Source organism: Myxine glutinosa, chromosome 5 (assembly GCF_964187855.1).
Source record: "Myxine glutinosa chromosome 5, kmMyxGlut1.1, whole genome shotgun sequence".
In the NCBI taxonomy this organism is placed as follows: Eukaryota; Metazoa; Chordata; class Myxini; order Myxiniformes; family Myxinidae; genus Myxine; species Myxine glutinosa.
Window position 1 is genome coordinate 152,498,369 of NC_136265.1, and position 15,433 is coordinate 152,513,801.

Consider the following 15,433-nt stretch of genomic DNA (forward strand, 5'->3'; position numbering starts at 1 on the left):
CAAAAAACTATTAGGCTCTAATGATGTCATCAAAACTGAGGAGCTTTTGGCTGATGAATTACATAAACCTATAATCACAAAGTTTAAAAGAAGGAAAGTTTATTCTAAATACACCGACCACATATTGTCCGCTGATTTAATCGAACTAAAAAATGATAAGGGATACAAGTATGCTTTAACCGTTATTGATTTGAGGAGTAGATTTGCTTGGGTTAAAAAAAAAAAAAACCACCTTTAGAGGCCATTTTTCGCCGCAAGCGGGGGTTGGCCTTTTTCGGGAACTGTGGTTGTTGTTCTTTTTCGGTCCCCTTTTTGAAGCAATGTTTTACGTCCGGATGCCCTTCCTGACGCCAACCCTTTTTGCCGCCTTTAACGACAAGCAGGGAATTACCAGTGAACTGGTACTCAATTTGCCGACCTCGGAAGGATGACAGGCTGAGTCAACCCCCCTGGCGTTAATTCAGCGATTGACCGGGATTCGAACCCAGGATCCTAGGGTCCTAAGCCGGCACCCTAGCCGCTAGCCCAACACCAGGGATGCTTGGGTTGTTCCTTTGAAAAACAAGAGAGGTTATACTCTGATGTTAGCCTTCCAACAGATATTTAATAAAAGTAAAAGAAAACCAAAGAAACTGTGGACCGATGAGGGAACAGAGTTCTATAACAAAATATTTATGAAATTTCTTAAGGGGGAGGGTATTAAATTATACAGCACCTTTAATGAAGGAAAAGCAGTTGTTATTGAGCATTTTAATCGTACTTTAAAAGAGAAATTATATAAAAAATTCACACAACTCGGTTCCCAAAAATGGGTGTATTTTATTCAGGATATTGTAGATAATTACAATAATACAGTTCATTCATCAACAAAATCAAAACCATCAGAAACATTTACAAAATTAGAATATGAAAAGGAGATTAATTTGAGAAAGCCCAAGTTCAAAGTTGGTGATATTGTAAGAATATACAGATGGAAAAGTCATTTTGAGAAAGGTTATACAAAGAGATGGACTAATGAATTATTCAAAATCGTTGATGTAATGGATACTATGCCTTGGACTTACAAATGATATGAATTGGGAAGAAATCTTGGGTTCATTTTACTCACAAGAATTACAAAAAACAAAACTGATAATTCATTAAACAACAACCATCCATACTTTCATCCACCCAGATTAGCTAATTTAATTAGTAGTAATAAAAAAAATTAAATAAAAATCATAAGCCACACCCAGACAGACCCCACCCACAGACCCCGCCCACACAGACCACACCCACACAGACCACACCCACACAGACCACACCCACACAGACCACACCCACACAGACCACACCCATCATCCCCCACCCCTGTGTGCCCCCACCCTTGATCCCCCCTCATCCTACCCCCACCTTCCCCACACACACAAGGGGAGGGGAGGGGTGGGATGAGGGGGGATCAAGGGTGGGGGGCGCACCTTCTCATCTTTTTTCCCTTTATTCTCTTTTTGTAATTAAGAATTAAATAATTCTGGACAAAGCGAATAAAATCAAAATTATGAAATAACATTAAAAACATAAAAATTATAATAAAACATTTTTCACGAGGTATAAATTCAGTTTCTTCCATAAATTCAGTTTCTTCCAAGGTATAATATCCTCTTGTCTCCCATGTTGGCTTCACAAATTTCTTTTGTGTCTGCAAGGCACAAAAGGGATTTTAAATTAAAATCACCAAACACAGTATTTGCCTGCCGTGCCATCCCAAACCACATGAGGGCAGTCTAGGACCATAAATGAGAAACTCCATTTATACTACACACATTGTAAGATGAAAATTTTTAACTCACATGGCCAGGGAATGAGTTGACACTCCTCCCAACTATCATCTCTGCTATTGATCTATCATCATCCTTCGGAACTCCAGGTAATTCTGTAAGGGGTTCATTCAGATCCTCCCTTTGTTGGTGATAATCATTGGTTTCATCGTCAAAGTTCATGTTGTTTGGTTGGCTTTTAATGCTGAAATAAAACAAACAGTTGACATTTAAATACCAACTCACTGGTGATATCAAAATCGCAAGACAGTATCCAAGTATCAACCAAACCGTTTAATAACACACATACACACAGTATCAAAGTTTGTGAAGAATTAATCATATATCTTACCTCAAAGCCCAGGTCTTTATGAAGTCATCGATCTCATCTATTGTCTCTGCTATTGATCTATCATCATCCTTCGGAACTCCAGGTAATTCTGTAAGGGGTTATTTCAGATCCTCCCTTTGTTGGTGAGAGAGGCTGTTCAAACATTCAACCATCTCATTATGAAGACCCCTCCGAACTTCAGTGAATTCTTTAAGCGTTTCATTGAAATCCTTTCTTTGTTGGTGAAAATCATTCACTTCATTTTCAACATCAATCACCAGGTTTGATTTATTTTGTGTCTGCAAGGCACAAAAGGGATTTTAAATTAAAAATCACCAAACACAGTATTTGCCTGCCGTGCCATCCCAAACCACATGAGGGCAGTCTAGGACCATAAATGAGAAACTCCATTTATACTACACATTGTAAGATGAAAATTTTAAACTCACATGACCAGGAAATTGGTTGACACTCCGGTCGTCGAAGTTGTGAAATCCCTGGGTTTCATCAAACTTCATGTTGCTTGGTTGGTTTTTCATGCTGGAATAAAACAAACAGTTAGTTAAAGGAAATAACACACAGCTCACTTTGCCACACAGCTCCTTTAACACAGTTATTCAACCACCAACTTTGATAAAAAGGAGAAAATTAATGGATTGAAGTTTGTGAATAATTAATTATATCTCTTACCTCTCGCATAGAATTTCAAACAAGGTGTTTAATTCGTTGTCAGTCATTGGTTCTGTTGTTGATACAACCTTGGAGAATATTAACGGGTGAGAGAGGCTTTCTAAACACTCAACCATCTCATTATGAAGACCCCTCCGAACTTCAGTGAATTCTGTAAGCGTTTCATTGAAATCCTTCCTTTGTTGGTGAAAATCATTCACTTCATTTTCAACATCAATCACCAGGTTTGATAAAGATATACTGTAAAAGAGAAAAAACAATAATTATTGAGAGGTTGTTAATGATGTTCCATATAAGACGATGAATAATTAATCGTGAGAACAAAAAAAACTTACCTGTCTTCTGATAAAGCTTCATCCTCCATCTTCCATCCTCCATCCTCCATCCTCCAGAGAAACATAACGTGTGTTTAAAAAAGCAAGGTGTGGTTAGAGCCGTTATAGGCAAGGCTGAGTCATTGGCAAGGCTGTCATTTCCTGTGCCATTTTAAGCCATTTCAACGAAATTTAGGGTTGCAGAGTTTGTAATTTCACATATATGGCTCGCATAAATGTTTTGAGTTGATTATTTATTCTCCACTGCTATACTTGTGATTTTTGACCATTACATTTGACCTATGACCTTGCTATGTACTGCACATTTTGAAGTGTTTTTAAGTTGATTGAATACAGTGCAGCTGTACTCTGGTAAACCTGGTGTTGGCTTTGTGGTTAGGGTGCAGGCTTGGGATCTTAGGATCCTGAGCTTGAATCCCGGTCGATCGCTGAAATAACGCCAGGGGGTTGACTCAGGCTGTCATCTTTCCGAGGTCGGCAAAATTGAGTACCAGCTTGTTGGGATGAATGATCCTGGTGTGTACCCCGATTTAGAATAGGTACACCTTATCCCTGTGCATCGTAGGGGGCGACTAAGGGTTGGCGTCAGGAAGGGCATCCGGCCATAAAAACATTGCCTCAAAAAGGGAACTATAAGGTCATGGGGCCCGTAAGGCTAACCTCTGCTCTAGCGGGGAAAAATGGCTTTAAAACGATCGTTCATTCTGTACTCTGGTGTATGCAGTTGCTCTCATTGAATAGTACAATCGTCTCCTGACAAGGGGTGAACAGCAAACCCAGTATCTGCTTCAAGTTGTGACAGAACGTCGCAAGAGGTTTCTTGATTGCAGGAAATCAACGCTTATCGGGCCACAATGCGTGGCTGTCAACCATGAGTCACTGTGCATCCCCTAAAACTTGATGTATTCGTAAAATATTTCACATGCAGAAGTTTTACCTCGATACCAAATTTTTTTTAAAGGTTCGGAGTAAAACAATTAAAAATTTATTTTTGCCTTATGTTGCTAAGAACCACCCGACCCTGCCCTCCATCCCGTCCCCCAAATACGGCGATGTGATTACGCCATATATCACGTGACCTGCCACGTCATCTGCAGGATACTTTTGCTTCAGGGCTCATGTTTACATGCGATGTATATACGCTCTGAACTCTGAAAAAGTAGAGAGAATGCCAGCTAGATGCTGGTTGCAGCAATACTGTACAACCAAAGATAATGTGTGTTTGCATGTTTCCCAAAAGATCTGGCTTTAAGGAAAATTTGGTGATTTAAATATGTAAGCTGAAGAGTCGGAACTTGGCTCTGTAAATTAGGCGTCTGAACAGTTGTGCGGCCATTGTGTTCGATTTTAGTTACTGCAAAAACTTGAACAGCTGTAGGGATCTTAGTCAAACCTGGTGTGGTCTGTATAATGAGGTAAAGATGAACTGATTCGATTATGGTGTCAAGAGGTCAAATGCCAGATGTCCAGGTAAAAATACTGTTACTGAGCTAATTTGTGAACCAGTCATGGGATTTTCACCAAAGCTGGTATGATTATATATGATGATGCAAAGATAAACTGTTTCAATTTTGGGGTTAAGAGATCAAAGATCAGAGGTCATATTAAGTTACAATTATTTCATTACTGCGATAACTTGAGACCGGCTGAAGGGATCTTGGTAAAACTTGGTGCAGGTATGTATAATGAGGTAAAGATTAACTGATTATATTTTGGGGTCACTAGCTCAAAGGTCAGAGTTCCCACTAAGTAAAAAATTATGTGACTGTTCTAACTTGTGAACTGGTGATGGGATTTTGACCAGACTTTGTATAAGTATATATTATGATGCAAAGATGGACTGATTATGTTTTGACATCAAAGGTGAGGAATGAGGTGATCCTGTGATTTTGTGAGGTCAGAGGTCGTGTCAGGTAAAAATTTGATACTTGAGAACATCTGAAAGGATTTAAATCAAACTTGGTACAAGTATGTATAATGATGTAATAATGTGGGCAGAGGCATATCTGTCAACTTCGTGACGTCGAAGAGTGCTGTTCTAGTTTCTTGGAATTGAATCCTTTTTAGGATGTGAGACTTTGCGCTGTCTTCTCTTGGTTCTATTTGTGGCCCACTGGGAAGCTTTCAACCTGGTGCTCTCAGAAGGGCACTTTGTGATTTATCTGTGCTTTCTTTGGAGCATTGATTAAAGACCCTAGCTAGGTGTTTTAAAGAAGAAAACATTGTGTGCTTGATTGATCCGGAGGCAAAATTTAAAATTTGGTGCAACCGAGATGAAAATAACCAAAGTTTATGGTTGGTGTTGGCAACAAGACTGGATTTTGGGTGTTTTTCTGGGTATGGGTTACTGAAAGAATGCACACATCCTGGAGGGAGTCAGACGTCTGAGAAAAAGCGGGAACAAGGCAGGAGGAGAGGCGGTTAAAAAAAATAAACCACCAACTTGTGTACAATATGAGAGCTACATGCTCTCTGCCGTATTGTGAGAGATGCCAATAGTTTTGAGAGCTTTGACTTCCGCAGAATCCAAGAGACAGATATGAAGTGCGGTTCCACTCAGAGAAAAACAGTACTACATTGAGGTGGGGTCAATGGCTTGGTGGGTGGTGAGTAATGGAACGACGAGGATGCCGAATCTGTGGCTGGCTTTTGAGGCCAGCTTTGCTATATGGTCAGCTGTGAAGAGGAACAGGTTGAGATGGTTTGGTCATGTGTTGAGGAAGGATGAAAGTGACTGGTTGAGAAGAGTGATGGAAATGAATGTAGAAGGAAGTAGAGGACAGGGAAGACCGAGAAAGACTTGGCTAAAGATGGTGGAAGAAGAAATGCGGGCAAGGGGCTTAACAAGGGGAGATGCAGAAAATAGGGCAAAATGGAGAAGATTGTCATGGGGACCGCAAGGCTAACCCCCACCCTAGCAGGGAAAATGGCCTTAAAATGCATGTTGTGTTGTTGTTGTTTGCTATATGGTCAGCCCATGAGTTGTAGCTGATGATGAGGCCGAGAAATTCAAGGGATCGAACCTCTTCCAGTGGTTTACCATGGAAATGTTTACTTCTTCCATGACCTTTCTGGAGCGACTGTGTGAGACCGAGATCTGCTGGATTGAAAGATGTGCCATTTGTCAGACCAGCATCTAATTGATTCCTGGTCACCAGAGAGTGACACACCTGCTGTCTTCCTGTCGGTGTGATTGGAGTAATGGACTGAAATATGTAGAGTAAGCTGCAAAGAAGAGGTATGCTTTCCAAGGCATTGATTAGACACTGCTTGTTTATGAAAAATAAGACTGGATCCAAGATCGGAGCGATGAAGAGGAGGACAAGTTCTAGTGTGCAATAGAGAAGCTGATGGAAAACGTGAAAGATGAGGAAGTTGTTGTGGTAGGAGGAGACCTAAATGGACATGTGGGAAGGAGTATGGACGGTTTTGACGGAGTTCATGGGGGTTACGGATATGGTGTGAGAAATGGAGAAGGTGAAAGGATTTTGGAGTTTGCTGATGGAGCTGATTTGTTGATTTGTAATATTCAGTTCCAGAAAGAGGATAATAAGCTTGTTACATACACGTCAGGTGGGTCGACGGCAACCGTTGACTACCTGATGGTGCGTAGGCGAGATAGGGGGCACCTCCAGGACACAAAGGTGATCCCGGGGGAGGAGGCTGTCACAGCACCACTTGGTTGTCTGTGACATAAGGGTGAAAGGTGCGAGGAGAACTCGGCAGGTGAAGTACCAACCGAGAATGAAGGTGTGGAGGTTGAAAGAGGTGACAGTGAGGGGGGAATTAAAAGAGAGGCTGAGTATGGTAGAGGATGATGTGGTTGAGGTTGAAAGTGGTTGGATGTCAATGAAAGATAGTCTGTTGGGAGCCGTTGGTGAGGTATGTGGATGCACAAAAGGACCACCGAGGCACTCGGAAACATGGTGGTGGGATGATGAAGTTGGAAAGAAGATTGACGAGAAGAGGAAGAAGTTCAAGGAGTGGCAGAAGGCGAAGGGTATGGGGGCAGAAAAGGCAGAGCATGAAAGTTGTAAGGCAGCCAAGAAGGCTGCAAAGAAAGGTAGCAAAGGCGCAGGTGGCATGTAGGAAAATGTTCGGAGAACGCTTGGATTTGGAAGAGGGTCAGAGAGCGGTATTCAGGATTGCAAAGCAGATAGCGAAAGAGAGGTGTGATGTGATGGGGGTGAGTTGCTTGAAAGATGAAGTGGGACAAATCGTTGTGGACCCAGATGGAAGAGATATATGGAAATACTGTTGAATGCAGGGAATGAATGGGATGGCAACAACGAGAGTAACCCAGTTTTAGGACCGGCAGGGAAGATAACCGAGAAGGTAGTTGAGGAAGCAATAAAAGCAATGAAGAGTAGAAAAGCAGGAGGGCCGAAGGGAGTTGTGGGAGATATGTTGAAGGCAGCAGGAAGTTGGGGTGTGAAGAGAATGACAGAGATCTGCAATCTGGTGGTGAAAGAAGGCCGCATTCCAGTGGATTGGGAACTGAGTACCCTCGTCCCTCTATACAAGGGGAAAGTTGACCCTCTGAAGTGTGGCTCGTACCGAGCGATAAATTTATTGGAGCATGGAATGAAGGTATTGGAAAGGGTGTTTGAGAGGAGGATAAGGAAGAAAGTGAAGATTGACGAAATGCAGTTTGGATTTATGCCAGGAAGAGGAATGACAGTCGCGCTTTTTATTGTGAGGCAGTTGCAGGAGAAGTACATGGAGAAGAGGAAGAAGTTTCTTGGGTTTGTTGATCTGGAGAAAGCATTCGATACGGTTCCACGTGAAGTCGTGACATGGGCATTGAGGAAGTTAGGAGTGGAGGAATGGTTGATCAGAGTAGTGATAGCAATGTACAAAAGAGCGCGCACAGCTGGAAGGACAGGAACAGTGGTGAGTTTGAGGTGAAGGTGGGAGTGCATCAGGGGTCGGTACTAAGTCCACTACTATTTGTAGCTATGAGGGAGGTGCTGGCTCGGAATGCAAAGGAGGGTTTACTGTGGGAGTTGTTGTATGCAGATGATCTGGTGTTGATTGCAGAAAGTATGGATGAACTGAAGGAGAAGATGAACAAGTGGAAGGAATGTATGGAGCCAAAAGGTCTGAAGGTGATGGCAAGTGGTAAAGCATGTGGTGAGGTGGAAAGAACTGGGAAGTGGCCGTGTGCTGTGTGCAGGAAGGGTGTCGGAGTGAATTCCATTCAATGTACAATGTGCGCTGAGTGGGTTCATCAAAAATGTAGTGGTTTGAGAAGGTCATTAACCAGTGTGGCAGCTACATTCAAGTGTGAGGTGTGCACAGAGGGAGCTGCAGATGGAGGAAATGCTGAGTTGGATCTTGGAGACAGTGTGAAGCTGGAAGGTGTGAACACATTTTGTTACCTCAGAGACATGCTGAATGGAGAAGGTGGATCAGATTCTGCAACGGTTGCTGGAGTGAGATGTGCATGGAAGAAGTTTTGGGAACTGAGTGGCGTGCTGGCAAGGAAGGGAGTATCGTTGAAGCTGAAGGGAAAGGTGTATGCTGCATGTGTGAGAAGTGTTATGATTTATGGAACGAGACATGGGTAATGAACGTCGAGCAGCAACGAAGGCTGGAAAGGGTGGAAATGTGAATGGTTCGGTGGATGTGTGGAGTATCGTTGAGAGAGAGGAAGACAACAACAACAACATGCATTTTAAGGCCATGTTCCCTGCTAGAGCGGGGGTTAGCCTTGCGGTCCCCATGACAATCTTCTCCATTTTGCCCTATTTTCTGCATCTCTCCTTGTTAACCCCCTTGCCCGCATTTCTTCTTCCACCATCATTAGCCAAGTCTTTCTCAGTCTTCCCCGTCCTCTACTTCCTTCTACATTAACTTCCATCACTCTTCTCAACCAGTCACTTTCATCCTTCCTCAATACATGACCAAACCATCTCAACCTGTTCCTCTTCACAGCATCAATCACAGGCAATATTCCCATCATCTTTCGCAATTCATCATTTGTCTTCCTCTCTCTCAACGATACTCCGCACATCCATCGAACCATTCGCATTTCCACCCTTTCCAGCCTTCGTTGCTGCTCTACGTTCATTACCCATGTCTCGCTCCCATAAATCATAACACTTCTCACACATGCAGCATACACCTTTCCCTTCAGCTTCAGCGACACTCTCCTCCTCATCAGCATGCCACTCTGAGAGAGAGGAAGACAAATGATGAATTGCGAAAGATGATGGGAATAGAGCCTGCGATTGATGCTGTGAAGAGAAACAGTTTGAGATGGTTTGGTCATGTGTTGAGGGATGAAAGTGACTGGTTGAGAAGAGTGATGGAAATGAATGTAGAAGGAAGGAGGGGATGGGGAAGACCGAGAAAGACTTGGCTAAAGATGGTTGAAGAAGAAATGCGGGCAAGGGGGTTAACAAGGAGAGATGCAGAAAATAGGGCCGCAAGGCTAACCCCCGCTCTTGTAGGAAAAATGGCCTTAAAATGCCTGTTGTTGTTGTTGTTGTTGTCTGATCCAAGATACTGCCTTTCAACACTGCAGTCTTCACTGGGAGAGCATACATGTCCATTGTTCAGTGAATGGGATGGAATCCAAGCAGATGGCCAGTTGGCGGGCTGTTTTAAGAGAGGAAATACTTTATGTTGGCAGTGATAATGTATTACATGGCTTCGTTTCCTCTGCCACCAAAGGTGGATGGAGGTTGTTTTCACCCGTCTGTCTTTCTGTTTGTCTGTGTTTGTTTGTCTGTGAACAAGATATCTCAAAAAGTTGTGGATGGATTCGGACGAAATTTGGCGGAGAGTTAGCATATGTGACAAGGACGAAATGATTAGATTTTGGTGAAGATCTGGATTCGGATCCGATTGGTAGATTTTTTAAAAATCATTATTTATTCTTCACCATTAGGAGATAGGGCCAAAAACGATATATATAGCAGGATATCTCAAAAAGTTGTGGATGGATTTGGACGAAACTTGGTAGACAGGTTGGGTGTGACAAGACCGAATAGATTCAATTTTGATGAAGATCTTGATATGGATTCGGATACGAGAATTTTTTTTTTTTTTAAAGTGATTCTTCACCATTGAGAGATCGGGTGAAAAGCGATTCTATAACATTATATTTAAAATAGTTATGCACGAGTTATGACTGAACTTTGTGGATGAGTTGGTTAGGTGGCAAGAACAATGCGATTAGATTTTGGTTCAGGTCCGAATCCAGATCTGGCCTATCAGTGGGATACAAAACGTGAACTGTTCAGCCTGGTGGAGGGAGGTATGTTCTCCACCGAGTGCCGTTCTAGTTCCAATATGAAGTGAATGTTTGATTTCATTGGGGGAATTTCCATCACATTGTACTATATATCTGTTAATATATCTACGGAAATGATTTTTTTGCCTTTGCAGATTGGGAAGGCTCCCCACCTCCACGAGGGTGTGAGGTATTCATCCGCAATATCCCCCATGATGCTTACGAGAATGAGCTTCTGCCCTTGTTTCATCCTGTTGGTCGGATATACGAGTTTCGCCTCATGATGGATTATACTGGTTCAACTCGTGGCTTCGCGTTTGTGAATTACTCTCATGAAAGGGTTGGTGATATTTTAAGTCTGTTCGACCTGTATCAAAACTTTGAAGTTTACAGCTTGGTCGTATGACTCCCTTGGACAATTTTATATGCACAGTCTGACCATGATTGCAAATATGAGAAGCAACGGCTTCAACAAAAATGGGTGAATGCATTCATTTAAAAATAAACAAACCTAATATGGAAAAGGAATACACAAGTGGTTTTCAAAATCTGTTTTAAAAGGGTAATTGCTGATACTGGAGAGGCATTTCATTTATTTATTTATTTTGTTCCTTATAAACCAGTGAATCGTTATCTGTCATTACATTAATTTACTTAACATTGTTCTGTTTCAGAATATAATCCAGCAGTTTTCTGTCATAAAATTATGAATCCTACAAAAATTGAGCATTGAAGTGACTCACATTATCCTCCAACGGTATGAACATTGAATATGTGGTGGCCACGTGTAGCAAAGTTGTGCCCTCACATTATCCACTAACCAAATGGGCAGTTTACTTTAAGCATGGACACAAGGCCTTTGAACCTGACCCCAAATCAGGACAGTTGGTAGTTGCAGCCAACTCGCAAGCTTACTCGGTTTGAGGCATTGGCATTAAACTTGAAAGTTCATTGCGTTAAGCTCACCTCACCAACAGAACCACCAAATTTTTGAAGCCACCTTTTTCATGATTTTCCACCAATTCTTAGACACTAGGGCATGCCCGTACTATATATATATCTAAAATTATATCCCCCCCCCTCTATTTACATGAAATGGTTTGGTCCATTCGCAAAGCCAAAGCGAACGGCTTGCGAGTACGGTGACAATCCCCCCCTCTATTTACATGAAATGGTTTGGTCCATTCGCAAAGCCAAAGCGAACGGCTTGCGAGTACGGTGACAATCCCCCCCCTCTATTTACATGAAATGGTTTGGTCCATTCGCAAAGCCAAAGCGAACGGCTTGCGAGTACGGTGACAATCCCCCCCCCTCTATTTACATGAAATGGTTTGGTCCAAAGCGAACGGCTTGCGGAGTTTGGTAAAGAAATCGCCATAGCTCGGTAACTACTTCTCCGATTAATATGAAACCTTGAAAAGGCACATCCTCGGGTCCCCAGCAATATACCTGGCAAGTTTAAAGTATATCGGACCCGTGGTTGTCGAGAAACAGCGGTCACAGACAAACACACAGACAAACACACAGACAAACACACACACACACAGATATTACTGGAATTATAGATAGATGTTCAATGTCTCAGCAAGGTGGTCCCTTGAAACCTCAGCAATCAGATCAACAACATGCGCTGGCATAATGTCACGCGTTTTAATACTGTTCAGTGCTAATACAGCTGATGTTGCAGCTCATCTAACAACTAGTGATTAACTTTTGCTTTTCCTCTGGGTTCCTGAAAACAAATTGGAACAAGGAATCACTGCCACCCAACAAATTTGCATCCAACTTTCAGCTGGCAACATGATGACTTTCTGGGATGGAAAGGGAATTTTGTTGATTGACTCGGAGAACTAGGCTTGCAGCGGAATATAATGTTATGAATTTGGGTAGAGGAATATCTAGAGCCAGATAGATCTGTATAGGTAGGTATCCGACTGTCGTGATGGGGAATCTACCTGTGATAAGTTCCATGTTTAGTCCGGTTTGTCGGTATAAGCTGTATTGATGTCCCCGCCACGAGGGAGCGGGGCGTGCTAAGTCGTACAGGGATTATGGATAAGATTCCTTTGTTCGTCGTCCCCTCTGACATCAAACCTGTGTCCCTTATTGCAACGCACTCATATAAACACTTCGATAGGTCCTTAGTGCACACATTAATTAGTTCCCCCTCCCTTACAACAATGACCGTGGAAGAAAACAGGCAGGAAGCCAGATCGGGGCACCGCCGATGGGGCCGTAGCGAGCCACACCACCAGCTGGGCTAGCCACGAGCCTCGAGCAAGGCTGGGAGCCATGCCCAGGAGGACTGTTGATGGCCAGTGGGAGGGGCGAGCAACACCACAGGACAGGAAGCACTTGGCCAATGACAGGGCACCAGCGCAACAGAACCTTAGAGGTCGAGAGACGAGGTGCTGGTTGGGGCAGAGCAAGAATCGACGTCGGACGTAAGGTGACGAAAGGGCTCGCTGGATGACATTTTCTCTCTCTCTCGCCCTCTCTCTCGCCCTCTCTCTCGCCCTCTCTCTCGCCCTCTCTCTCGCCCTCTCTCTCGCCCTCTCTCTCGCCCTCTCTCTCTCGCTGGACCCCCTTCGAGTTGGAGATCGTCATATGCCCTTGTTTTTGCCTCTGCGCTGGACGACATTTTCTCTCTTGGTCTCTTCCATTTCCCTCTGAGCTTGGATCGGTGCTTTTGGTGCTGGGAGCGAGTGTTGGTGCGGGAGCGAGGATCGGTGCTGTGAGCGGGCGGGACCTCGTGGGTGGTCGACGAAGAGCCTGAAGTGGGGCGTGCCGCTCGGGGCCTGGCGGGGTGTGCGAGCGAGGTGGACTGAGGCAACCGCGTTGGACGGCGGACACGACTACTGACAGATAAGGCCGCACCCCACAGAACATTACATGACGGGACAGTTATTTTATGTAATTCATTTTCCTTTGTCTCGTATTCTGAAGTGAGTTGTGGGGACGTCCTAACCTTGGATTTATTTATCATCGCGTTTCCCTGTCCTGACCTTTATTTAAAATAAACCCTTGCATTACTTTCCATTACTTGTTAAACCCGTGTTTGTTTGAGTTAATCCCCTGCAGGATCGGAGCTACAGTCGGATCACTGTAGGTAAGCGCTGCCGCCTCTTCTCCTTCATTCTCCCTCCCATGCTGTTATCGTCAAATCCGTATTTGATCGTCGCCTCCATTAAAGCCGTTTGGTGTTCCTCGGTCCTTGGTGTTAACCTTGAGGGATTCGCGTGACAAATGGTAGTCAGGAGTAGGATACGATCTTTTTGACAACAGACAAGTGTTGTCAAGGAGTGGGATTTGAACCCTGTAGTAAATTTGGTGTCAAGGAGTGTGGAGAATTTGGACGCAAATTTTTTTTAGTCGGAGGTGATAAATTTGCATCATCAATCGGTGCGCGGGACGCGAACGGAGCGTCGTTAAATTTAGATCGTTTCTGAGGTAAAAGCTGCGCGGGGTTGCGACCTTCTCTCGACGGAGGAGGAGGTGAGCGATATGGAGAAAGGAAGAATGGAAGATGGGCATAGCATTAGGGGTGAGTCGGAAGTAGTAGGGGGGTTTGAGCATAGCGATGGAACTTCCCCCGCCGTAGGGACGGCCCCCATAGACAGCCAGGCCTTAATGAAATTTATGAGGGAATTGATAAACAAAAGTAGTGAGAAAATGAGTGATAAAATTGAGGGAATGAATAGCAAAATGGATGCTCAGAGTGAGCGATTTAATAGAAAAATGGATGCTCAGAGTGAGCGATTAGAAAAAATGGACTCCAGAAGGAATGAATTGAGGGGGATAATAAGGGGATGTAATGAAAGATTGGATGCGCAGATTAAAGAAACGGAAACCCCATGTGAGCAAACGAATGAGATAAAGAAAGAACAAAAGAATGATTCACATGGGGCCCAGGAGAAGCCAAGGGTGGCAGAAATTCAATCGGAACGGGGGCAATTCAAATTGGGAATTGCAACGGGAATGGCAAAATTGGAATCGGTGGGAAGGAAGGGAAGGTAGAAATTTAAATGGGGAGAATTTGATTGCGGCATGTGCAGAGGTGAATGGGGAATGCCTACAGGTAGATGGGGAATGCCTACAGGTAGATGGGGAATGCCTACAGGTAGATGGGGAATGCCTACAGGTAGATGGGGAATGCCTACAGGTAGATGGGGAATGCCTACAGGTAGATGGGGAATGCCTACAGGTAGATGGGGAATGCCTACAGGTAGATGGGGAATGCCTACAGGTAGATGGGGAATGCCAACAGGTAGATGGGGAATGCCAACAGGTGAATGTGGAGTGCCAAGAGGTGAATGGGGAATGTGAAAATTGTAATGAGGGATGTTTCCCACATGGTGACCTGGAGGTTTATCGGGGCCGGGTGGATGCCCCAACACATCAACCGGGGGATGGATTGGAGTCCTTGCAGCACAAGGGCGGTTGTGCAGTGCAACAGGGGATAACAATAGGGGGGTCCGAGTAATGGAGCCGGACCAGGTATTTATTGGGGAAGGCCTGTCGGAGCCAGAATTGATGGGTAATGATGATGAAAATGATTTGATCCAGCGGTTGGGGACCTGGGACAGTCCCATGGAGGACAAGTTTGATCAGGCCCAAAGGAGTTTGGGGGAGGAGGTGAGTCGGTCCGAGGAGGCGGTTGAGGTGACCGAGGGGACCCTCACCATGCACACCAATTGGGTACAAGAGGCTCCAAAATTGCAGGACCATTTGGGGGAGTGTGTTGGCTCCGGGCTGAATTCGGACAGAGGGATCGGGAGATCGAGCCTCGGGAAATTTGGTCCCCGTAGGGAATTTGGACCAGCTGCAGGGAGGGGCAGAACAACCTGTGGTAGGAGTTGTTACCTGTAGCTGTGGTTATTGGACACCTGGGGCCAAAATTCTTAAAAGGAAATCTAAAATTAAATTAAAATGGGAATTGGATGTGGACCAGCCATGGAGGGAGTTGGTCCCTGGGCTGTGGAATTCGGACCAGGAGAGGTCATTGGGGATGGCCTCGGGCAAAAGTTTCCCCTTTAAAAAT

General features: G+C 44.1%; 1 protein-coding gene across 5 annotated transcripts in view; it reads left to right on the forward strand.

The window, feature by feature from the left end:
- The window catches only part of LOC137426911 (putative RNA-binding protein 46), an 83,097-nt gene that overhangs the window by 19,680 nt on the left and 47,984 nt on the right, over positions 1-15,433 (forward strand). For all 5 annotated transcript variants that reach the window (XM_078778873.1, XM_078778870.1, XM_078778869.1 and 2 more), the window contains exon 3: positions 10,548-10,732. In XM_078778873.1, coding sequence (XP_078634999.1) covers positions 10,548-10,732 — 185 coding nt within the window. The remainder of the gene's footprint in view (positions 1-10,547; positions 10,733-15,433) is intronic.